Source organism: Gopherus evgoodei, chromosome 20, assembly GCF_007399415.2.
Source record: "Gopherus evgoodei ecotype Sinaloan lineage chromosome 20, rGopEvg1_v1.p, whole genome shotgun sequence".
NCBI classification, from domain to species: domain Eukaryota; kingdom Metazoa; phylum Chordata; order Testudines; family Testudinidae; genus Gopherus; species Gopherus evgoodei.
In genome coordinates, this window is record NC_044341.1 from 10,571,471 (window position 1) to 10,597,349 (window position 25,879).

Sequence of the window (25,879 nt, forward strand, 5' to 3'; positions counted from 1 at the left end):
GCAGCAGCTCCATCGTTGCCACTGTCTTCAGTGGCATTTCCGCGGAGGTTCCTTCCTCCGCGGCAGTGATTGAGCTGCTGCCGAAGACAGTGGCGGGACTTCCAGCAGCAGCTCCTTCGAATAGGGCCCCGCAGTGCCTAAAGCTGGCCCTGGTCTGGAAAGTATTCTTTGTGCACTCTCCTACCCCATCCATGGATAGCATTTGGATCATTCATTTTTTTTCTCCGCCACCCACTGATGCATGAACAGCTTGTCAGCCACAGTCAGAGGCAGCATCAGGATTATGATCTAATAGGCCACATCCTCGTCTCTTGGGCTGCTGACAGAGAGCCTGCATTATAGCTACTCATCAAATCAAAAAGAATCCACCCAGTGCCATGGAATAGTCGGATTTGGCAACAGATTGAGCAGGAAGAGGTTGCAAAATGGGCTGGAAGCTAAATTAGGGCTAGAGCAGAAAAAGTTCCTAAGTCTGAGAAATACCTACGTTTCTCCCACCTTAACTTCCAAAGTAACTCTTTTTTCTGGAATCCCAGCAGATAGCTCAGTAATAGTACTGATACTATGCCTCAATAACGAGCCCCATATTATTGCAGGGAACACACTTCCATCTCCATACACATCTTACGAGGTTACCGTTCCCCTTTTTCCAGAATGGGGAGAAACTGAGGCACAGAGAGGGGGAAGTATCTTGCCCCGGCCATGCAATGACTCGGTCAGAGCTGAGAATTAGAACCCAGGACATCCTGATGCTCAACCCACCAGCCCATGCTGCTTTTCAATAATCAGATATTTACAGCAATAACCCTTTTTAGAGAGTGCTGGATACCAAGGCCAGGAAGATGTTGCTCTTTGTGGACTTCTAGGTGGACACTAGACACCAAACACAATGAAGAACAAAATCCCGGGTCATCAAGTTCCAGACTGACAGTGGAAGACCCCGAAGACGGGACCACCCCCCTCACCCCCAATTATAACCCGTCGGTTACTCCTTTGCTGGTATAACTAGGGTTGTGCAGCCCTTAGTCCCCTGATGGGAGGGTAGTCTGGATGCAGTCTTAAAGGAGAAACATGGTTCCCTCCTACGGTCTCTGCTCAGTCAGCTGATGCACACAGTGTAGAACGAAGAGCCAAAAGTTAAGTCTGCAGCAAAACTGCAGATCCCAGAGCAGCTCAGCCAGTGCCAAGGCAGCGATGCTCCCAACAAAACCCTGTGGCTCCCACCTCATTGGAAATACACCATCGAACTATACCCATCGCTGTTCCAAACACAGCGTCGCGAACAGCTGGAAAATAGATTAACACAGGAGGGGAGCGGAGCATGCTCAGTTGGGGCCGCCCTTCTGAAGGACACTGCAGATAGCTTGCTCCAGCAAGACAGACAGCTGCATACACCTCAGGTCTCTGTGCAACACAAGAGTCTCACAACAGGGCTACCTTTAACTCTGGCAGGTCAACACCATCCAAAGCTGGCAGGTCAACACCATCCAAAGAGGCAGCAGTAAAAGACTGAACGAGGATGCTGCTCTTCCTAGACTCGACAAGAGGGGAGAAGTGCTGAAAGTATATGCATTTCAGCAACACCAGACGGAACAACCCTCCCCCAGTGTTATTTACTGCTTTCAGAGGGATTGACGGCTCTTGCTCCCCTATACAAAAGGATCAGCCCAACTATACAGTTGGCTGCATTGAAGCCAGTGTCACTCTAGGAGGTCGACAAACTGGATCCAGTCGCGAGATGCCTGTGACTGCTTAATAGGGGAGCAAGCATGATCCCCTCATAATAGTTATCCTAATCTTGGTACTTACATGACCAGCCCCTGTTGCCACAGTAACCACGTACCTAATCCAGTTGCCGTCTGCTACACAACCATCTATGAATCCCAGCTCTCTCTCTCATCCTTCTGCTGGCCGTTGAAGACCACTGTATTCCACGCCCATTTAAACACTCTTCCATTGGTCCCCCTACCGCTTCCATACCAGCTTAATGAAAGGGGCCTGCTCCCCGATGAATTAACCAGTGCACCAGTTTCCTTTTTGCCCAGCATTAGGAAAAGACAAAATTTCCACCAGACTGAAGCTATGAACTTAAAAAGGCAGAGGATAGAGCGGGGGTGGGAAGCTGCCGCTAGCTTGGTACCTTCTTTGTCTGAACTGAGTAGGAGAACGCATGGTTTCTGTGCTAGGCAGAACAGACAAGCACTCGTAAGGTCTAAGCTGAGTGACGTCTCTGATGCACACACATTTCTTTACTCCTGTGGAGCAACTTGTCATATAACAGGGGAGGGAAATGTTCTTTGGCAGGTGGAGTATAGGCCTGGGAGTCAGGACTCCTTCCTGAGTACTATTCCCAGCTCCATCACTGGCTGACTGTTTCCAGGGTACAGTGACTTCACCTCTGTTTTCTCATGCATCACCATAAGAATACTGCCACCTTCCAGAGCTGAGAGGCTTAATTAGTGTTTATGAGTGCCTTGAGAGCCACAGAAATGCAGAGATTACTCCTAATTAAAATCCTTTATATCTGTACATTTTGGAGTGAGGGTTTGTGGAATAAGCATCTGGGATTCATCTACCAGCTCATGGCTAGCATCATGTGGAGGCGGGAAAGCAGAGAAATCCCATCCCCCAACTCCCCTGCCACAGTGATTCCTAGTTTCCCCCAACTTCACCTCTGGGCTAGGTGAAGAGCTGTTCCAGAACCCCTCCCTCCAGTCACTCATTTATCCATGATACTGAGTGAGTTTCCAGTGTTCTTCACTCTGGGGAGAGGATCCTGGAAAAATATCAGTTGAAAGGCATCCCCTGCCCCCTAGCTAATCTTCCCCAGACACAGGTGTGGCTCTGAATTCAAAAGTGCTTCCTATGACATTGCGGAAATGTTACGCCCAGCTGCTTTACAGAGTTCTATCTCAAAAATCCACATCCCTCCACTAGGCAGGGTGGCAAATGGACCAACTGGCCCACCCGTATGAAAAAGAAAACTCATATACAGACCTAGGACTTGTGCAGCCACAGCAGCACCAGGCAGTCAGCAGTAACCTAAATGCTTTGGGGTAGAGACAGAGACTGGAATTGCCCTGAGGGAACTAAACAGCTAGTGGTTTTACACCTAACGATAAACCAAAATCAATGCTCGTGTCCGCCCTGCAGTTAAGACTTTAACACTTATTATATTCGTTAAATCACTTGAGGCCACTCAATCACCTGCCCGATCCCTCAAACCCTTATTTAAAGAGGGATGAGCCCCAACCACATCCTGGAAGACATTACACCTCCACCTCCAAACTTCTTGGCTTCTCCCCCACTGCAGCTCTCCTCCCCAGGGCGATGTACATGAGGGCTGGTGCTGGGCTGTTGCTCTGCCAAAACACTGACATTAGTTGAGGGGCAAGAGAAAGTACCAATCAAAGGCTCTGGAGCCAGAATTCACCCAAAAAGCCTCGCTGGAGGAGGAGGAGGAGGAAAGGGAAAGAAAACCAGAAAGAAAGCCCTGAGACAGAAGGACGCAAGCACCATCCAAACTTTCCCTAATGCTCTTGGACTTTGCCCTAGGCTGCTAAGCAGCAATCTGTGTTATTTCAGAGAGATTCAATCAGCTAAATGAACTGTGAACTCACTGAACCACCTCGCAGCGGGCCCAGTCAGGAGCTAGATAAGATCTACCAGTGTCAACATCCTGGTTTGTAGTTTCTAGCCATTTGCACTCTGCAAAAGGTGGGCATTGAATACAATCGGCCCCATTTGCTGACATTCAGACCAACAGATGATTTGGGCGGGTGAAGGGAAAAATACATGGCTCTAGCCCTGTCTACGGAATTGCTGCCTGCTGCACTTCCTCAAGCAGCTCTTAATACAGGCGTGGGGCACTGGGCTACAGTCTAGGAAAGACACGTTGGCCTGTGTAACTCAGCTCTGGACCGAGACCTGTAGGAGACAACCTTCCTAAAATGTTCCCATTTAGCTTGTGTATAGACCTTGGGCTCTCTTTTCTCACACTGAGGGCTGGTCTACATTACGGGGGAAAATCGATCTTAGATACGCAACTTCAGCTACGTGATAACGTAGCTGAAGTCGAAGTATCTAAGATCGAATTACTCACCGTCCTCACGGCGCGGGATCGATGTCCGCGGCTCCCCACCCAAGCTAATGTTAAGTGTCCAGCTGCTTGGCAGTGACCAGGCTACCAGGCACGTCTTGCCTTTGCACTGAATTCAAAAGAAAGTCTATGGAACAGGGGTGGCCAACCTGTGGCTCTTCAAAAGTTAACATGCGGCTCCTTGTATGGGCGCCGATTCCAGGGCTGGAGCTACAGGCGCCAACTTTTCAATGTGCCGGGAACCCCTGGCTCTGCCATAGGCCCGCCCCCTCTCCTGAGCCCACCATGCCCTCACTTCTCCCCCCCCCAGCCTTCTGCATGCCACGAAACAGCTGATCGGAAGGTGTGGGGATGGAGGCGAAGGCTGCTGGTGGGCAGGAAGTGCTGAGAGCTGGGGTGGGGGCTGCACACATATTACTGTGGCTCTTTGACAATGTACATTGTTACATTCTGGCTCCTTCTCAGACTCAGGCTGGCCACCCATGCTCTGGAAGGTAGGATGCAATGGTGTTTCTGTTTAACAGCTATGAAGATTTCTTGCGAGCTCCCCAAAATATGAATTTTCCTCTCTCTCATTCAAGTCTCTCACCACTCCTTCCAGGAATTTAAAAAAGTCCAGAAACGTGCTCACAAAGAGACCCCACCTTATAACAATACAATACTCCCTTGCTTTGACACCTTGTTTTACTTTCGCAAACAAAGCCGCTAATGGATTAAAGGAGGTGGAGTTTCCCATATTAGCAGATTAACAGATACCTGACACAGTTTGCTGAACTTCACATGCTACAGTCTTACTGCCTACAAGAAACCAAACCCACATGACAAAGCAACCTGCCAGACCCAGTCACTTTGCAGAAGATAAAGAACAATGTTAATCATATCAGGCCAGCCCCTTATGCTATGAATGAGTCCAAGCTTTTCAGTTACCGCAGAACAGGAGAGAACTCGTGTCAGTTACTGTAACCCAGCCACCCAGAGAAATATACTCCTCACCCCTGAGGCACGTAAAACCAGTCTTTTAAGGAACAGTTACTCAGAGCTTTTGACAAATTCCAGCTGCCAGGATGAGCAAAGGCCACAGGGACCCGCAATAGCTGGAATAGGTAGACTGTATCTTTTAACAGCTGAATTTCACTGGGCATTGAGGAAGGTCAAGTCATCTAGACAGAGGGAAATGAATCCAGGCTGCAGATCCTCCCCTTCCAGAGCAACACAAGCCCCTAGGAGGAGTGCTTGCCACTTTTTGAGAGGGAAAAGCCTGCGGGACCAGGGCTGAGTTAATAAGGTGAGAGTCTCTGTTCCAACACATTAAAAGCTGGCACAATAATGTGAGGAGTCTCTATTGCGCTAAGTCACTCCCTACACTACAGCTTCAGGGCAGGGTGCATCTGGGCCACATCTCGGTCACAAGGGCCTCATTTTCACTAGGGAATTTTTTGCTCCGATTTCCCGCCTGTTTTTTTCACTGGGCACAGCTCCACCAATGGCAGCACTGGTGTACGTAGGGCTCAAGGCAGATGCTGGGCATTAAGCCCCATTTTGTCTACCACTGCTCAGAGTAGTTCTATAACAGACAGCCGCTGCCAGATCTGGAGTCCCACCTATTATATCACTCCCACCAACAGTTGCAAAGGTGGCTAATATTTAGCAGAAAAATTCTCGCACAGGACCATGCAAAATTTAAGAGGGTGGGAAGAGCCTGGAGATGGCACCATTTCAGCCTGCAAGCTGCAAGACCACGAGGTGCCCACAGTGCTCTGCATTGCAGGTACGTATCACAGCTCCTGGCACAAGACCCCTATCTGCTACTTTCTCCAGTTTTCTCCTTGTAAAAGGCAAACTCTCAAGTTTCAGTGTTGGGAGGACCAATTGCAGCGATGCAGCTGAACAGTGTCCACAGCAAGCAAGCCAACAAAGAGTGCAATGATGAACCTTACTCAGAGCAAATGCAATTTAAACAGGGCTGAGCACAGATGTGAGAGGGTTACAGGTACTGCAGGTTCTTGTGACACAATTCTCTAGTGCAGCTGAACCTTTTGAGCTCCCAGCATCAGTTCCAAAATATCTTTTTTCCCTGGAGGAACAGGCTGAAATCTCAGCAGGGTTGAATCAGCCCATTGTCCTTCTGAGGGAGATAAACTGGGATGTAGGCAATTTCTGTGAGCTGGTCTATTAGCACATACTACTTCTATGATTTCATCTATCTGCGGATACTAAAGATCCGCTGGTAGTGGTTTACCCATGTATCCATGACCAAAATCCCCCATCCCATTCTCAGTTCAGTATGTTGCATACTGCTTGTCTACCTGGAGGCAGCCCTCCCACCCCAGAAGTAGCTGAATTTCAGGGGCACTGCATATATTTTGTACAGGACTTTGGATCCTTTAGGAATGAAAACAATGATGGTAACCACAAAAATATGTACTATGAACAAGGTACTCTGATCTCTTCCTTAAAAGGCTGTGAGATTAAGCCGTTTTAAAAGCCGCCAGAAGGCTGGAGACAGAACGTCTATGAGCCCAGGAATCATGCATTCCGTGTTTGGCCTCAGAGTTTGGGTGGGAGGCTCCATTTCATCTGTGGTAACAGAGTTAAGTCTCACACGGACAGAGAACAGAGGCTGACAGAAGAATGCTGCAGACCAGGCCAGTCAACTAGCCAAGAAGGAAATCCCAACAAGCAACAGCTAGATGCCCTGGAAGGCAGTCCTGTGGGTGGATGGAACAAAGGAAGTGAGTGCACATAAGCTTCTTGTGGTACAGGCTAGAGAGATTGCTTCTCTAGAATTCAGACCAGAGAGGCTTTCTGCTGGGTAGCCACATGCCCAGGAGCCCCTCAAATGGAGAACCATAAGGTGGAGGGGAGAGAATATTTCATTTGTAACTTGCCATCAGAGTCACTTTCAGCACCCATGGTGGCTGTGACCTTTGCCAGCAGCAGGACGTGCTAGGACTAGAGGGCAGAGTCGACTCTATTCCCACTCTCCATCCATCACACCCAACACCATAACTCTGGCTTCTTATGTTTAAAGTCTCACATGCCAAATGTATACACTTTCTTAAATCTCTAGAGCTGGAAAAAGTCAAACCAAGAGAGATTTGCTTTCCAGCTGTCTCCAGTAACCCCTAAGGTGCAGCTATCCCTCCAGCTGAAGGGACGGTAAAAGGCACTCAGGTACCATGGTGACGAGTGCAGTACAAGTGCCTACATACGCAGATAGATCCTGTATTTCTGTTTTTTAAAGCCACCTAAGGATTAGCTGGCTGTTGTGCCTAGATGAGATGAAACAATATGTGGCAGTTTTCCAGGATCCAGCCACAATATACAGCAATCTTCATCCAAAGAAGCAAGATGGTCTTGTGGTTAAAGCACAGGACTCGGAGACAGGAGCTCTCGGTTCTTATTCCAGCTGTGCCACCTGTTTGAGACTCTGTGTCTCATCGTGAAACAGGGCTAATACTTGCCCATCTCCACGGATGTTGGAAGGTTGAAGTTTTTGATGTTTGTCAAGGACATGGAGATCCTCGGACAGAAGGTGCCGAAGAAAGGCAAAGGGCTCTCAGTGGTTTGCAAAGGTTAATTAAGTCTAACACTGACTATATCCATCTAGAGCAATGGGGAAATTGAGTCACAGAGCGCATCAGTGACTTACGCAGCGTCATGCAGGAGGTAAATGGCAAGGACAGAAACAGAATCCAAGAGTTCGGATTTCTAGTCTGCTACTCAGCAACGTTAAGGGTATTGCAGAAAAGGATCTGCTATGAGAGAGCAGCAAGTTCAGTGCAATAATGGAATGCTTGAGTGTCCAAGCGCCTCACCACCTTTCCTCCATCAAATCTTACATCTAGTGACTACCAAGTCAAAAAGCACAACACATGAACAGATTTCCTGTTTAGAAATAAAGTGTGAGTGAGTTCTTCTGATGACTGCTGTCTCTGCCATTCAGCCCTCTATAAAGCACTGGCCCTGAGGTCAGATAACTGCAGAGTATAGCAGACAATTAACAACAAAACAACAAACAAACCATTTCCACCCCACTGGAAACCAGACAGCAAATCCTTACTTGTGGTTTGTTCTACAAGCCTGAAAATTTCCAGGCCAGCACTAAACGGGCACCTAAGCTTCCACTAATTAACTTTATTATCCTGACATAGGCAGCAGCTCATCCAGACGAGCTAATGTCTCTAAACAGGCCTGGGGACAGTCTAACTGCTTCCTTGGTCCCCTTCCTCCAAAATAATGAATGACTTGGACAGATCAGTTATTCAAATACTTCTCCAAGTGCTACAGAGGTGAGCAGCTCACAGAACCATATCTGGTGCATCCGTCTCTTGCAGGAGACCACAAAAAGCCTGACTTGTTTACTTACCAGCTCAGCTACACAGGGTTTTTAAGAGGGTCTTAAATTATTTAGCTTAAATAGATTGTAATAGATTTCAGTTAGCCAAGTCCACACCAGGGGAGACTGCGTCTCTCTGCTGCAGCCTCCACCAGAGCAGTGTTTAGATCAGGCCTAAGCCATGGCTCTTCTAGCCACATAAAACCATGTTAGAAGTGGCTTGAAAGAGCAATCCTGCTGTTTGCATCCTTGGCAAAGAGGAAGCCTCATTACTGGGGCCTTCCTTACTTCCTCCCAGACAGGATGGACCTGGTCAAGGTGTAACATTAAATCCTCCCTCAATTAACCTCTTATGATTTGGCAAATAAGCTACAGTACAAACCAAGAAGACTTGCTCCTTTCAGCCCCTCACTTACCCCTTCTTGGGGCAAGGGAACAGACGCTGGAGGGGGCTGATAAGGCAGAGGGAGGAAAGAGCAAACATAAGCAGAATGTGTAGAGAAGATGAAACACATGACCTGTCATCTGGCACAGAGAAGTACATAAAGGAGACAGTCAGCACGTATGCCTCGAGTCACAGGAACAGCCACTGTGACCTAACTGAAAAACCAGAGCCCTTCTGAACTAGCCGGGACAGCTGCAAGTGGTACAGGGCTCCCATTAGCCAGGCCCACAGTGCTCGAACGCCAAGAGATGCTAGTATACTACCACTGTCATGCAGCTGGGATATTCACCACCCCCATGTATGCAAAGCAAGCCCTGGTCACTATTTCAATAGCACCTTTGTCTCAACAGCAACTGATTGAGTGAGTTCAACAAGTCAGGCTGTTCACAGGGTCCAGGATCAGCTTACAGAGCAGAGGATGACATTTCCATGAGTTACCCTAGGTCATCATAAAATAATCTGCAAACAGGAGACGCCACAAGACATTCTGTTCATTTTTCAGGGCAGATAGAACTAAAGCAACAAGAGGCATTTACACACATCTCGCACTTGACATTAACAAATCAGTTGCGACTCCCCTGTGGAGTAGGTATCAATTCCCTTTTTGCAGATGGGGAAATGAAACACAGAGGTTAAGTGACTCACCCAGGGCAACCGAGTGAGCTGGCACTGGAGCCAGCATTAGATATCAGCAGTTCTTGGCCTCAATCCTACTTTACATAGTGTCTCACATTCGACCAGAAGAAAAACCAACTTCTGGAGGGAAAAAGATACTAGGCAGTGTCCACTTGCCGATAAGGAACTAAACCCCTCTCGTGACAGTCTCAATTGTCATCCAGAGCTGTGCTCTGACCGGACAGGGAGAAGAACATTTTCACCTAATTTGGAGAGGATCACAGCTGTTGGTGGGGTGGGAAATGCAGATACTTGATGCTTCAAGACATAAGCCATTACCAACGTCTGGTGTTCAGAAGAAACTTCTCTCATAGCCACCTTATCACAGAATGCTCCACAAACGGGATTCCTTGCACCTTCGTTAGTAGCTTCTAGTTCTGTCCACAGCTCCAGAAAGAAGTCGGACCCAAGCAGACTCATGTTCCTGCAGCAGATATTGTAAAGTCATAGCCCTCACTAAATTATATTTACATTACAGACGCATTCCCCCAAGCCCTCCCAACACACAAACTGAAATTAACAAAATTGTTAAAAAACCTAAAGAATGATCTACACAGTTTTTGCACTGGTCCTAACGGTCAGACGGGGGGATGGGTTAATGATAGTTATATTGGTACCCCTAATGTTGACATAGTGGAACAATATAAGGGTGCCTAACATCAATATAGCTTATTCCCCTTCCGTACAGGAATAAGCTATCCCAGTGTAAGCATGTTTATACTGGTATAACTGCATCACACCATGGGTGTTTTTAAGCATACCAGTACAGTTAAAGCAGTACAATGTGCGTGGTCAGACAAGGCCTAGTAAAAATACTCTAGGAAAGAGCTCTTTGTACTCTAGGGAGGAGGGCTGAATAAGTAAAACCAGACTGTACAGCAGAGGTCTTAGCCGTGACCTATACATTTTCCCAGATTTCAACTGCAGCAACACATGCTGAATGCCACAAATAACCAGGCTAGGAGAGATCGGTCAGCATAGCTGGCTGCAGCTGTGGGATTTTATAATAAAAATTGTGCAAGTTACTAACCTTTAGCGATGTACAAGGTCTCCACAATGCAGCTTTTAACACAATCATGAAACAGCTTTGGAATGCTGGATGCTGAGGCTAATTTCTGATCGTCACCATTCCATATGGAGTTACAGATAAGGTGGTCCAATTATTTCTCCTTTTAAAGGAATTAGTACACTTCCCTGCCTCTTCTTCTATTGCACAACACAGGTTACAACTGCGTAGAAAGGCACTGCCTGCTGCACCTTAGTGAAGCCTCATAATGGTTAATACGATTATCAGACTTGCATCAGTCATATTAATGGGCCATATATCAACTCACCAACTAAGAGAGCACAACTGCTCTTCTCAGATTAGGACGTCATACTTAGCAAGTCCTGAGGGACAGCGAGAGGGTGGACAACAAAGCTTCCAGGGAAATAGTCTGTGGTCTCCCCACCACTCGCTCTACTATCCTCTGAATAGGGATAGTGGAATCGCAGTGGAAATATTCCTGTAGCTTCCCAGTCAAAAAAACCAAATAGCACAATTGGAAATGCATGGGGGTCCTTGGCTTTCTGGGAGACAGGAGCCACTTTGTAAATTCCGCATCAGCATCTGACATCACTTGCTGCTTCTTGAGCCATTATAGTAATGGCGAGAGATGCAGTTTTGCAGGCTATACCTACATAAATCCCCAACCTGTGACACTCCCACTGAGGGGGGGCCTTGCAGTGGTCAGTCTTTAGAGCTGTATTCACAAACAGAATTCACTGCTATCATGCAGATAAATATTGTCTCATTGTTTCCTTGTACTCCCCCCCCCCATCAGTCTCTCTGTACCCCTCTGGGGGCTCCTAGGAGCTACAATACAAACAAATATACTGTTTACAGAACCAGCCCTCTGGAGTCGTCCCCAGAAGCACGCCCCAGAGGGTATGTCTCTATTGCAATCACAGATTATGACTGCAGCTCGAATGGACATACCCAAGCTATCCTGTGTCCTGGAACAATGATGCTGCAACTGCATGGGCTGCACAAACCTGCCAGGACCCCTGGATGATTTCTTGCAGGGCTCGCCTGCACTGACACTTGCGCTGACGTGTCTTCACTGTTTCAGGACCTGAGCCAGCTAAATTAACCTGGGTATGTTGGCTCAAGGTGCATTCATTCATGCCATGATTGCAGTACACACGCATACCCTAGGATACAGCCAATTCAGTTTCACACACAGGTGACCTGCAGAATCACTAACGGCTTCATTCATTTACACTTTGGGTTAGGGAAAGGAGAATTAAGTTTCAAACCCAAAGGAATTCAGATTGCAATGGAAAGAGGCCTCCCAAGAGAAAATTAAGGTCGCTCTCTTGAAGGGCTTATGTATGCATAAAATTATGCCAGTGAGGTTTGTCCTGCTGAAACCTCATGCATCAGGCTCAGAAACTGCCACGTCACCTGGGTCTGCCACTAAGATTTAGCATGGCATGAAAGTGACTCCCAACCTGGGAATATTTCTGAGAAGAGAAAAAAATCCCACCGGAGATTACCAGAAAGGATTTTGCTCTAGTAAACACAGCCCTCACGGGCTTGGTGAAGCTAAAGAAATTATTTTTTTCCATCATTAAACGGAATACAAGAGCTTGTCTCCCGGAGGCTTATTGTATTGCAACTTTCACTGCCTACCTGGTGACGCAGAAGACTGGATGCTGTGATGCCTATGAGTCACAGATTCATAGACTTAAGGTCAGAAGGGACCATTATGATCATCTAGTCTGACCTCCTACACAATGCAGGCCACAGAATCTCACCCATCCACTTCTGTAACAAAGCCTTACCTATGTCTGAGTTACTGAAGTCTTCAAATCATGGTTTAAAGACCTCAAGGTGCAGAGAATCCTCCAGCAGGTGACCTGTGCCCCATACTGCAGAGGAAGGCAAAAAACCTCCAGGGCCTCTGCCAATCTGCCCTGGACGAAAATCTCTTCCTGATCCCAATATGGCGATCAGTTAAACCCTGAGCATGTGGGCAAGACTCACCAGCCAGCACCCAGGAAAGAATTCTCTGTAGTAACTCAGATCCCACGCCACCTAACATCCCATCACAGATTACTCCTAGTTGCGGGAAATGCATTTGTTTTCATCTCATTATAATACTTTGCATTTATTGGACTTCCCACCTGAGGATCTCAAAGCACTTTACGAATACCAAGTCCTGCAAAGGCCCTGTAAATAATATATCCATTTTACAGAGCGGGAAAGGGAGGCACTACATGCAGTTTCCTCCGGAGTCAGTCCAAGACTGTGGAGTGAATTCCTACAGGAACCAAGTACCATCACAAACCTTACCATTCTCTCTGCATTAAGTGCAAGGTACATTTCTTTGACTGTGGCTTCTCTAACATATAGCTCTGTGTGTTTCGACACATGACAGATGCTAGTCACAGGGGTGACCACAGTACTGAGAGGCAGTCAGATGCTAACATGAGCACAGTCCAGCATGTGGGAGTATAGGCACGGAGGATAAGCAATATGCAGGGCATAGACGATACACTGGGCTTCCAAAGTCAATCAACAGCCAAGATCTCCCTGCTCCTTTAAGGGGTGTTTTCCTCACTTTGGTGTTACCTAAAGTGGGTTTGTTGGGAGCCTTTCCCCATGATCCCTTTGAAATCAACAGAAGCAGATTCATGCCCTAAGAGGGGAGGCCAGCCTGAGCCTGAAAAGGAGCCAGAATCTACCAATGTACATTGCCAAAGATCCACAGTAATAAGTCAGCAGCCCCCCATTAGCTCCCCCCCCGTGTCTTCTGCTCACTGGTGGCCCTGCTGATCAGTGCCTCCCCCTCCCTTCCCACGCCTCCTGCCCACCACAATCAGCTGTTTTGCAGTGTGCAGGAGGCTCGGGGGGGAGGAACAAGGGTGCTGGAAGGAGTGGGGACCTCAGGCAGAGCCAGAGGTTGAGCAGTGAGCATCCCCCGGCACACTGGAAAGTTGGTGCCTGTAGTTCCAGCCCTGGAGTCGGCGTCCATGCAAAGAGCCGCATGCAGCGCTGGAGCCACAGGTTGGCCACCCTTGCCCTAAGAGATAAGAAACAAGTGCTTAAGGCCTTTTTATAGCAACAGGTGGGAGCAGGTAAGGAAAGTACTTCCTTAACTAATGCTACCTACACTAGGCTCAGTAAGGCTGCATTCTCACAGTATATTCTGGAAGGATTTCAGTTCTCATTTGAACAAATTAAGCCTTTGGGAGTGAAACAATCCAGTGTTTCTAACACTGCTGCAGTAATTCATTCCTTATTATCGTTTTTTTCTAAAGTTTCCTCCCTCAGTACCCACAATCCATTCACTGAGCCACTGGACCAGCTATGTTAAGAAGATTCAGAACTTATCACATTACCGAAAGTATTTTAGGGACACTCTCCTATGGAGACATCTGTAGCTTCACACTGGGAAGGGATGTTTTTGAGGGGAGAACGGGTTACAGTAAGGCAAGCCTATTTTTCAACACAGTAACAAAATGCTTGCTGAATTTCTGTTTTACCTAAATGAAAAAAGTGGGTCCCCCAAAAGAAAAAAAAAAAGTGGGTCCCCCAAAAGAAAAAAAAAGTTATTCTTCAGGATCCAAGATGTCTACCTACTTACAATCCAGAGAGAACAGCATTACCTCCCTCAATGCCGGTGCCAATATCTAGCTCATGTTTCCCCTCTGCTCCATTCTCCCTTAATCTGGCCTCCATATCATCTTTAGAGATGTTATCTGGAGTGTACCTACTAGCACTCAACCAGTGGTTCACTTGCTAGGGAATGCTAGTTAAAGTTCTTTTGAAGATCACAGTTGTGGCAGCAGGGCAGAATCTCTCAGATTCATAGTTTTTTAAAGCCAGAAGAGATCATTACAATCATCTTGTTTGGCCTCCTTCATAACACAGGTCAAAGAACCCCATCCAATAATTTCTGCTTCACACCCGTCACTTCTGTTTGAGTGACAGCATATCTAAAGAGATCTAGTCTTGGTTTAAAGACTGCAGGTGACCGAGAATCTGCCATGTCCCTCAGTTAATTATCTTCACTGAGACCCTAGTAACCACAACTCTGAACCATTTATGACTTTATAGGTTAAACACTAACACCTTGAATTCCATCCAGGAACTTGGCCAGTTTTGTGACATGCCCTCAACCTGTTCATAAGAGGAGACTTCAGGCTGGGACATTCCACACTAGTCTTGAGGTGTAGCATACAGATTGTATTTTAGCAACTAGGGCTCACTGGGGAGTCTCTCGAGGGGGGGTACAGGTTGCATTTACACACATCACATGCACACAGATGCTTATATTCTTCCCACTCTGTAAATAACCCATATTCCATGTGAGGAATTTTTCACTGATCACGCCCTAATTACATTAATACTTTCCTCAACTCCCTGGAGGAAACTGTTTGGATCGTTCTTCTGTTCAGGCGCCAGCAGCAGACAGACAGACAAGCAAGAGAGAAAAGGCCACTGTCAAATCTCCTTCTCAACCCTCAGTCACACTGGCAAACTGTATGAAAAGGCAGGAAAGAAATAGCTGTGTGCATTAGGATCACTCATAGATAAGGAAGCGAGAAAGACCAACTTGCCTGCTGCTGAAAAGAGTGTTTATTATAATTAAGAATAATTTGCACTTCTATAGCACCAGCCAGACAAGAACCTCAGAAACATTTACTCATGTTCATGAATCAAGCCTCAATACCCAGGCAGAGAATGTATTATCCTGATCGTCCAGATGGGGAAAGAGGCACAGAGTAGGGAATCAGCCTCACTAGACAAACAGTGGGCCCTGCCAGAGCAGTTCAAACACCTTTCCACTCTGGCAACTAGCCTAATTGCTACTCTATAATTTCCATGACATTCGAGCCTGCAGGGTGCTAGCTGCTTTCTACATAGATCAGAGAGCACAGTCTTTACCTCAAGGAGCTTACAATCAAACAACAAAAATGGGGAATAAACACAATTAAATAAGTATCACTGTCTCCAGCTGCTTTTCTCTCAAGTCACTGCTAGTTGGCCAGTCCCTCACAGGTATCGTGGCAGAAGTTGGCTTGTTGTCCACTGGTCACACTTCCTGCCTCCTTTCTGGATGCTCTTATTGGTTCAGCTAATACAGCATGAGAGCAATTTGTGTTTCAACTCTTTTCTTGCTCACCATTCCACTGACACTCAAACCTGCTCTGCTTCCAACCTGGCTAGAAGCTTGTTGTGACATTCAGAGCAGCTCCCCAAATTCTTCTAGGAAGAGGAATTCTTCTAGGAATAAGACGGATGTCATCTTAAAGAAACCTGGCAAAGAGTTCTGTGGCACCTTATAGACTAACAAACGTATCGGAGCATGAGCTTTCGTGGGTGAACACCCACTTGCATCCGACGAAGTGAGTATTCACCCACGAAAACTCATGCTCCAATACGTTTGAAAGTCTATAAGGTGCCACAGAACTCTTTGCCGCTTTTACAGATTCAGACTAACACAGCTACCCCTCTGATATTTAAAGAAACCTGCCCTACTGTCACGATGAGGAGAGCTCGTGTGAAGACAGAAAATTGGTTACTAGATGCATTTCTTGGATCTTTGGTTTCAGAGTCCAGTAACAGTGAAAGCTCCCCACGCCTTCACGGCATCAGCTTAGAATGTCCCAGGTCTCCTCCCACCTGTGAGTCGGTGCCATCTGGCACGCCAGCCCTCATGCCCAGAATACCTTCCCCAATCCTACACACTATGCAGCCTCATTCTTCTCCCAATTCATGTCTTTCAGCTAAACTTTCCCCACACTGGTTTCTATTCCAGCCTCTCATGCCATGGTAGGTATCTACCACACTCCTCACTATAGTATCTCATTGAATTTAACTCCTCAAACCGTAGACAATTAAAAAGCCTACAATACAATAAATCTTTAGTAAAAGGCGAAAGATTTATACGATCTGAAGAGAAACCAGAGTTACTAATACACACATCTTGTTGGTTACTCTTTTTATAATGGGTGAGGTTTTTCGAAAGTGCTGAAGTCTCATTTCCAGAAGAGGCTTAAGCATGTAGGAACCAAAGGGTAAAATTTTCAAGAGTGCCTATGTAACTTAGGAGCCTTAGAATCACTGCTAGTGGGATTTAGGTACTTTTGAAAAGCCCATCCATTACAAAGATACTTGTCTTGTTGGTTGCTCTAACAAAATCATCCTGTGATCTTTTACCCTATCCCCCTCTAACTCCACTTGTGTTTTGTCACTTTGTTGTCCTTTTTCTAGCTCAAATGGAACGTTTTTTGGGGGCAGGAACCTCCTTCCTTTTTATTCATTGTTATAGTGCAGGGGTGGGCAAACTTTTTGGCCTGAGGGCCACATCAAGGTTTCACAACTGTATGGAGGGCAGGGAAGGCTGTGCCTCCCCAAACAGCCTGCCCCCACCCCCATCCGCCCCCTCCTACTTCCTGCCCCCTTCAGAATCCCCAACCCCTCCAACTCCCCGTTCCTTGTCCCCTGACCGCCCCCTCCCGGGACCCCCATCCCCATCCAACCGCCCCGCTCCCTGTCCCCTGACAGCCCGGACCCCTATCCACACCCCAATCCCCTGACAGCCCCCCCCGGGACTCCCATTCCCTATCCAACTGCCCTCTGCTCCTCATCCCCTGACCACACACTCCTGGGACACCCCCGCCCCTAAATACACCCCAGGATCCCACCCCCTTACCTAACCCCACCTGCTCCCTGTCCCCTGACTGTCCTCCCAACCCCTATTCACATCCCTGCCCCCAACAGGCCCCCCCCAAGACTCCCACTCCCACCCTCCATTCCCCATCCTCTGCCCCTGCAGAACCTCTGCCCCATCCAACAGCCCCCTCCTCCCTGACTGCCTCCCAGGAACCTTTGCTCCTTTATCCAATCCTCCCTCCGCTCCCCACCCACTTAGCAGCAGCAGGAGCTCGAGTCGCAACACCGGCCAGAGCCAGCTGCGCTCCCCATGGTGGCATAGCTGTGTGGGAGGGGTAGAGGACTAGGCTCCCCGGCCAGGAGCTCGGGGGCCAGGCAGGACAGTCCCACAGGCTGTAGTTTGCCCACATCTGTTATAGTGTCTAGGTGTGCGAGTGGCACTTTGAAAAGGAATTAAAAAGAGCACTGAATATTTGGCTGCAGGATCAGATGCCATTGCAGGAAGCCGTCAGCTGAAGTTAGCGACATAGTACCATAGAATTACTGAAACAGATCTTGTCCTGCCTATTGTAAATGGGCCCAAGACGCCTAGCCTAACAGACATCAGAAACGTCTTTAACTCCACTACAGCACCCCGACTATTATCCATAACACAGGGTCTGTATGTCTACGTGAAACAGGAGGAAAAGCAAAGTGTTATTTTTCCAAATAATAGATGCTCAGCTCACTTTACAGCTAATGTAATGTAGCTAACAAGGACATGGATATTTGTGTTGTATTGGTTGCTGTCTGCTGCTCTGAAGAGACAAGTTGGTGTAGCGGTTGTTGTAGACCAGACAACCCTGATCCAGACATTCAGAAAGACCAAGTGCTGTGAAGAAAAACCAGGGATGACTCAGTCATTATAACAGGCTCCAACCAAACAGGAGAGCTGCATCAGCTGGTGATTTAAGGTCTCACATGCTAGAGCAGGGATTCTCAAACTGGGGGTCGGGACACCTCAGGGGGTCACGAGGTTATTACATGGGGGGGGGGGTCACAAGCTGTGAACCTCCACCCCCAAACTCCGCTTTGCCTCCAGAATTTATAATGGTGTTAAATATATTAAAAAGTGTTTTTAATTTATAAGGGAGGTGGGTCACATTCAGAGGTTTGCTGCGTGAAAGGGGTCAGATCCAAAGCCTCCTTCAGTGCAATATGGAAGGCTTAGAGAGAAAGGATCAGACATGCTGCCACACCTTGAACCTGGACGATTCCCAACACAGGGCAGTAATATTCTGCACTTCTATAAAACAGATTGGGGATCTCCAAGTGCTCGACTGACACAGTTAAACTTCAATACTCCTGCAACGTATTTTTACTGCACAGGTCAGGAAAGTGAGGCACCCACGTGAAGTGACTTACCCAAGGCCAAACAGCAAATCTGTGGTAGAGGAGAATCTTGACTGCCAGTCCCTGGCCTATTCTGCTATAGTCTGGCACTGAAAAGAGCCACCATGACAGGGACTATTACTGCAATTCGTTATTAAGCCTTTATTTGCATTCCTTGCTCATTCTTTCCATTTCAGTGGAAATGAGAGATATTTATTTATGTCTGAATTAAATGCCTGTCTCCTGAAGCACTGGCACTGAAGGTCAGCTCCCTCTCTCTAACCTTGAGTTCTGAAGTCACCAGCAATTCTAGTCCTACCAACTGATGTTGCACTAACAGAAAATTAGCTAACACCACTGTAAGCAGGCAGGGCGTAAAGAAAGACTTAGGAGAAACCTGAAATAATAAAAATGAAAGGGTGAGCGGGAGAGAAGGTGAATCAACAGCACAAGAACCCAGTTTTGTCTTCAGTGAGGCCATGTGAGAAACCGTCTTGAAATTTTTACCCCAAATGCCCTACCCAAGACTCAGTGCCAAAGCCAGGTGAAATAATCTGTGCCTGGTTCACACAGATGGAGGATTCTTTGCACTGCAGAAACACTGGTTAGAAGCTTAGCTACCACTATCTCCTCCTGAGTGGGTGGTGATCAAGGGCCCATCTACACAACTATACTCGCCACACAGCAAATGTTACAATAATTTGGTTTCCGCTAACACAGCTGGCACCAGACTCCATATAACTAAGATCCCAAATGAAGATTAGGGGTGTAACGCCTTCCATAATCTATTATGGTTATACCATGGTATGGTTCCATCAAGACAAATGAAGCAAAACTGTTATAACATATTTCCCACATGTTAGATGAGGCACAGAAAGTGTTTCAACTTACATTCCCATAGCCCATTCTGGTGCATTTCACTGAGCATTCCATCTTAAAACGCCTCTTAATACATCAGCATCAGTCCTAACCTCAGGTGTTGAGACTAGGTGAGCCAGTAACAATCCTAGTCTCCGTGGCTGGTGGAGATCACAGCCACAAGTGTGTTTATGTTACACTAGCGCTCACTTCTAGTGCCGGTTACATTCTCACAAGCGGGCCGGTAACTGAAATTTGCAAGGTAGCTGCTCTTTGAGGCACGTCACAAGACGAGCGCGCCAAAGTCAGCCAATATGCACGTGCCTGAGATCCCAAGGAATCAGGTCCCTCAAGACTGAGCTGGTAGGCCAAGCAACTAGGACGCTGAGGCTCTTGAAGTGCTGTCTTGGCACAGATTAAACCACCATACAAAGATACCCCAAGGGATTCCTTTAAGAGAGGAAAGGAGTTTTTAAAAATCAGGAAGTGGGCGGGGGGGGGGGAGAGGAGATTGAGGAGTATGACAAAGTATAGCTGGGGTCTGTTGACCCTGATAATGGCCCATTAATTTTTACTCCAAGCTCTTCAGCTTCTTTTCCAGTTCCTTCAATGTGCACCAAGCAGCCCATCCATATTGCCACCAGTTATAGGTATCCAGAACAGCATTTCCCAGGATTTTAATCCTGTTCCCCAGGTTCTGCAATAGCCCAGGCATTATTATTCAGACGAGCTGTTCAATCATCAGCTCCTGCCTCAGTTGAGGGGCAGCCTGGGTCAGTGGACTAAACCCAGAACTAGAAAACAGAAGCTCCTGAGTTGTAATCCCAGCTCCCAGACTGTTTCCTTGCGTGGTTATGGGCAAGTCACAAACTCACCGCACCGGTTTCCCTATCTGTAAGATAGCAGTAATACTATTACTCACCACCCAGGGCTTTCACAGGTATAAGTCAAAGTTTGCGAAGGGCTTTGAAAATAAAGAAAACTACATACAGTGCTAAACACTATTGCCATTAGCCATTCCTATCCTGCCCTTACTTCATATTAGGCCCTGTGGGGAGAGTAAGCATGAAAGATTTGGAGGATAAATCTTTGATGTGGTTAATCAAACCTGGAACTCCCAAGTCCTGTCATTTTAGATTCCACTGCATTGATCTGTATCAGCACCCACAATTACAGACTTGCCTATCTGTCTGAAGACTGAAGTACGCAGCCAGAACACCATGAGCTACAGGGGTGGGGCTAGGAGCGCAGAGTTAGCTCCTGCCACTGAGTGTGCTCCTCCCAGAAGCGGAGACGTTCTCTAACACAGGGGTTCTCAATCTTTTTCTCTGAGGCCCCCAAACATGCTATAAAAACTCCATGGCCCACCAGTCCCACAAGAACTGGTTTTCTGCATATAAAAGCCAGGGCCGATGTTAAGGGCTAGCGAGGTGGGCAATGGCCTGGGGCCCCATGCCACAGGGAGGCACCGTGAAGCTAAGTTGCTCAAGGCCTCAGGCTTCAGCTCCATGCAGTGGGACTTCAGCTTTCTGCCCTGGGCCCCAGCTAGTCTAACACTGGCCCTGCTTGGCGGACCCCCTGAAACCTGCTCGCGGCCCCACAGGGGACCCTAGACGCCATGTTGTGAACCACTGCTCTAACAGACAGCAAACAGGTACTACCACAGCAACGATGTTAGCAACTCATTCATTTGGAAAACATTGGTTTATACTGTTAAACCACTAGTTTAAGGGGGTGCAATCGGGAACTATGAGCTAAGACCCAGAAACACACTAAGACAGTTATTCTCACCCATGCTGATCTCTCCCAGCATCAAATCCCTTGGAAATAAGGCCAAGGAAGAGGATGTTCCATCTTTGATCTATAGCCAGGACTCCTAACAGGAGTAAGGCAACCTAGGCTGTGGCATAGGCTGTGTCCCCAACACCTCAGTTACCTGCAAGGGTTCTCAGACATCCTTGAAAAGCTGCAAGACTGGTCCTCCTAAAACATGTACCCCGAACACCCTGACTCCCACAATCCCTTCGATGTATAAGAAGCGACAGACTCTGCTACTGAATAAAAACAACCTTAAAACAGCACAAACAGCCCTAACCCACAATGTAGAGTTCTGCAGAATCTGCTGTGTCGCAGCCTCTGCATAGACACTACAGATCACTCTGATAAATGAAGACGCTCACAAAAGATGACACACAGCAAACGTACTGGAAATTAGAAATTCCCTAACCCCATTCCCCACCCTCGGCACATCATATTTCCTTACAGGGTATTTCTGCTGCCTGTCCTGGTACTTTTCACCTGCAAACAGCAGTTTCACATCTTGCACACCAACCACAAAGCATGCCTTGAGACACACTAACAGGATTGGAACCAGGTTCTGTGTGGCTAAAGACCAGAATAAACAGCAGCACCCCCTCTTCTATCAGTGCATGGGAGGTTTCTGGTTTCCCCAGCCAACAGAGTATTAGAGGAGTAGATGTGTTAGTCCAGGGGTTCTCAAACTGGGTGTCGGGACCCCTCAGGGGGTTGTGAGGCTATTATGTGGGGGGGTCACAAGCTGTCAGCCTCCACCGCAAACCCCGCTTTGCCTCCAGCATTTATAATACTGTTAAACATATTTAAAAGTGTTTTTAATTTATACAGGGGGGCCACACTCAGAGGCTTACTATGTGAAAGGGGTCACCAGTACAAAAGTTTGAGAATCACTGTGTTAGTCTGTATCCACAAGAACTAGGAGTTTGGTGGCACCTTAAAGACTAAGATTAATTTGGGCATAAGCTTTCGTGGGTAAAAAACCCACTTCTTCAGATGCAATGGACAAAGTGGGTTTTTTATCCACGAAAGCTTATCCCCCAAATAAATCGGTTAGTCTTTAAGGTGCAACAAGACTCCTGATTGTTCCACCCAATAGAGTTAAGGAAGACTGTAAATGCAGTAAGTAACTGGAATCAGTTACAAGTTACTTAACATATGGAACATGTGCCAGCTGAGAGGGGAATATGGCTATGAAGAGAAAAGCAAAAACATTGCCTATTTGTCTGGCACCTTCTTCTAAGGATATTTAAGAGCACCTGAAACGACTTGTCAAGTTAATGTCTGAGTGGGGGGGGGGGGGGGGAGATAGAACCCAGGAGTCCTGATTCCATACCTGCTCTAACCACTAGATCGTACACAGACAGACACACTTATATCCCTAGATTCAAATAAAAGGTTAAGAGGCCCACAGAAAAGTACCGAAAGTTGTTCATAGCTACACATACACTCCCCACCCACACCAACTTTGGGGGAAAAAACATTTCGGTAAACTCAGGCAGTGATCAGCCATTTGCCCTGAATTACCAGCCCAGTGTTTGGAGTCTATTACACCAAAACCAGGGCAGGCATAACCAGCCATGAGATTTCCCAGCCCAAGCACCAAACTTTCTGTTAGCTCTCAGAGTCTGATAGGAGGATCCTGGTGCAAGATTCAGCAAGTTACAGAGCACTGCAAAAGAGCCTCTAAGAGTGTTAGGTTTAAAATAATTAATGGTAAGAGTCAGGAATGAAATGAAGGAAATGCAGATCTCCTCCCCCATGATCATCCAAAACAGGAAGTGGCAGACACTTCATCCGCACTCTTGGCATTACGACAGAATATAAACCGAGATGTCACCAGTTGGAGAGCGGCCAGTTTGACCTCTGTACTGAGAGTCAAAAGCCAGCTTTGAAATCTAGGCATGTGATAGGACCAAGTGTGCACACATCAGATACTGGAGAATTCAACTGGTATTAATCTTGCTGCAGAAGTTATGAGAGATTTTCTGTCAGAACCTCAGTATATCAGACCCTGTTTGGGATGGTTCTCTCTCCAGGGTATCTAGGTATTTATATGTCCCAACTTTAAGAGTACCTGAGCACCTCACAATGTTTAATATATTTATCCCACAACACACTTGAGAGAGAGAGAGAGGAAGTGCAATTATCCTTATCTTACAGGTGGGGAACTGAGGCACTGAGAAACTAAGTGCCTTGCTCAAGATCTCACAGGTGGTGTGTAGTAGGACAAGAGACTGAACCCAGGTCTCCCAAGTTGCCGGCTAGAGCCCTAACCACTGGACTATTCCTCCCCATTGAGGAAGGTCAGCTGTAAAAGGAAACAGAAGTGATTGTTAACTGATCCATCTGAATTTATTTGTAACAGAATGGTCAACAATTGCGACTTCTATACCATATTTCATCCACAGATCTCTGAGACCTTTACCAATGAATCTTACAACACCCCTGTGAAGCAAGTTTTATACCCATTTTATAGAGCGGAAAGCACAGAATGGTTGAGCGCTTTCCCCGAGATCACTGGGATACTCATCAGGAAGAGAGCCCAGGAGTCCCGACTCCTAAGCCTGCAAGCTTGGGCACTGTCTACACACCCTCCACCCACACCGCCTGCAGAGAAGTGGTGCCAACGTACCCAGTTTCATGAGACATGCCAGCAGTATCCAGAGGGAGATCTCAAACGGTATCCGCACATGGGTGTAGTCAATGCCCAGGACAGGGAAGGCTTTCCGGTTCTTGGCGTGCCCAGGGCTGGAGTGGTTGGGCAGAGGGCTAATCTCCTGGGAGACACCCAGAGGGGCTGCCGTGATATCCCCAGGTTCATTTCCACTGATGACTGCTGGGTAGTGGTGGGGTGGCTCAGAGGCCATCACCGGATCAGACTGCACGCCATGGCTGTGAAGCAAGGGCAGCATCCCTAGGAGGGCTGCCACAAGGAACAAAAAGGGCAAAGCGCGGAGGGAAGGGGCGCCACGGGAGCCTTTCGCCTGCATCTTTCCCTTGCCCTCCAGGAGAGAGCCCCACTGCCCGGCTATTTCAGAGGAAGCCTGTCCCGGGGGGCTTCATGGGGAGCGCAAAGGGGCCGCTGCAGAGGACAAGAGAGCGCGAGGGGAGGGGAGGAGGGGACAGAGCCACCACCAGCCCGCTCCAGTCTTCCCCTGGAAAGTGGATTTAACCAAATAAATCAATAACTCCTGAGCCCAGCCCTGGGCCGGCAGCTCCCCGGGGAGGGGCAGAGCCTGCAGGCAGGAAGGCGAGAGTCCTGCGGAGCCAAATGCAATGCCAGCCACCCTCCCCCGCTCCGCCAGCGGCGGGAGCGCAGAGCAGCAGCCCCCGGGGAGCCCCGGGCCGGCGGAGCGAAGGGTGCAGCCGCGCCCCGGAGAAGCCGGTTCCTCTCTGCCGGAGAAGGGCTCGCCCAGGTCCCTCCCTCCGGCGGGGGAAGGCGCGGCCCGCCCCGGGGCTCCGGGCAGAGGGGATCGGGGGGCCAGGGAGTCCCCGCAGCGCAGCCCCGCTCCGGCAGCTCGGCTCCTGCCCGCCCGCCGGCTCCCAGCCTTATAGCCGCCGAGACAAGGACGCGGGGAGAGGCAGGCAGCGGCCGGGGCGCAGCCGCATCCACAGCAGCACCCACCGGCTGGGAGCAGCAGTGCACAGGGTCCCGCTGCCACCCGAAGGAAGGGAGAAGGTTGGAGGGCTGGGCTGGCCCTAGTCCTAGTCCTACCCAGGGGCATGCAGGTTTTATAGGGCACCCCCAGCATCCAGGGCAAGTGCGCGCCCCGGCCAGCTTTCAGGAGACCTGCTCTTCCTGCAAGTGACCCTTAGAACACAGGGTTCAGCCCCCTAAAGTCAAGACAATCCCAGGTATAGAAATGCAGCCACCTCTGGGGAGTAGGTATCAACCCCTTAGCAGGAACAACCATGGAAGAGCTGGGGGAGTGGGTAGCCAAGGGCCAAAATCCAGCTCTTAAGAAAAGTGCCATGGGATCTTTAATGGAGCGTGAGAAGGAGAGGCACCATGGTGATGGGCACCTCAATACAGAGAGAGAGAATAGCCACACATAAAACAGACAGGAACTCATGCGAACAACTTCTGTGCCCAGCAAGCTCCCTGGAATTCAAGCTCCAGCATGTACAGTCTATAAAATAAACACAGCAAGGAAATTCATGCAGCAAAGCATACCAAGGGGCACTGGACACTGTGAAAACAAGCCAGCAAAGCCAACCAAGAGAACGTATAGCCTGTTTTAACTGCCTTTTTATGCATGTATACAAGTAGAAAGGAGATTTACTACCAAGGATACAGCCAATGTAACCAGACCTGGCCAAACCTTAAGACCTACACGGCCTCTTGGGACCAGATTTTTAAAGGTATTTAGGTGCCTAAAGCTGAAGATAGGTGCCTCGTAGGATTTACAAAAGCACCTAACTCCCATGGGTGGTGGGTTAAGTTCCCTGTAAGCTGCACAGCTGGGGAGAGGCGCCCCTCCCCTGGCCTAGCCCAGACCCACTGGAGCTGCCATGGCCTGGGAGAGGCACCTCTTACCTGGCCCTGAGCTGCTGTGGTGAGAGAAGGATGGAGGGCGTTCTCCCCTCTCCACCACAGCCCTGGGGCAGCCT

The 25,879-nt window shown here is 48.2% G+C and overlaps 1 protein-coding gene across 1 annotated transcript in view; it reads right to left on the reverse strand.

The window, feature by feature from the left end:
* The window catches only part of SLC9A1 (solute carrier family 9 member A1), a 56,003-nt gene extending 31,745 nt beyond the window's left edge, over positions 1 to 24,258 (reverse strand). Inside the window, exon 1 of the mRNA XM_030538815.1 lies at positions 23,901 to 24,258. Within this exon, the coding sequence (XP_030394675.1) occupies positions 23,901 to 24,258 (358 nt within the window). The remainder of the gene's footprint in view (positions 1 to 23,900) is intronic.
* Positions 24,259 to 25,879: the final 1,621 nt, after the last annotated feature.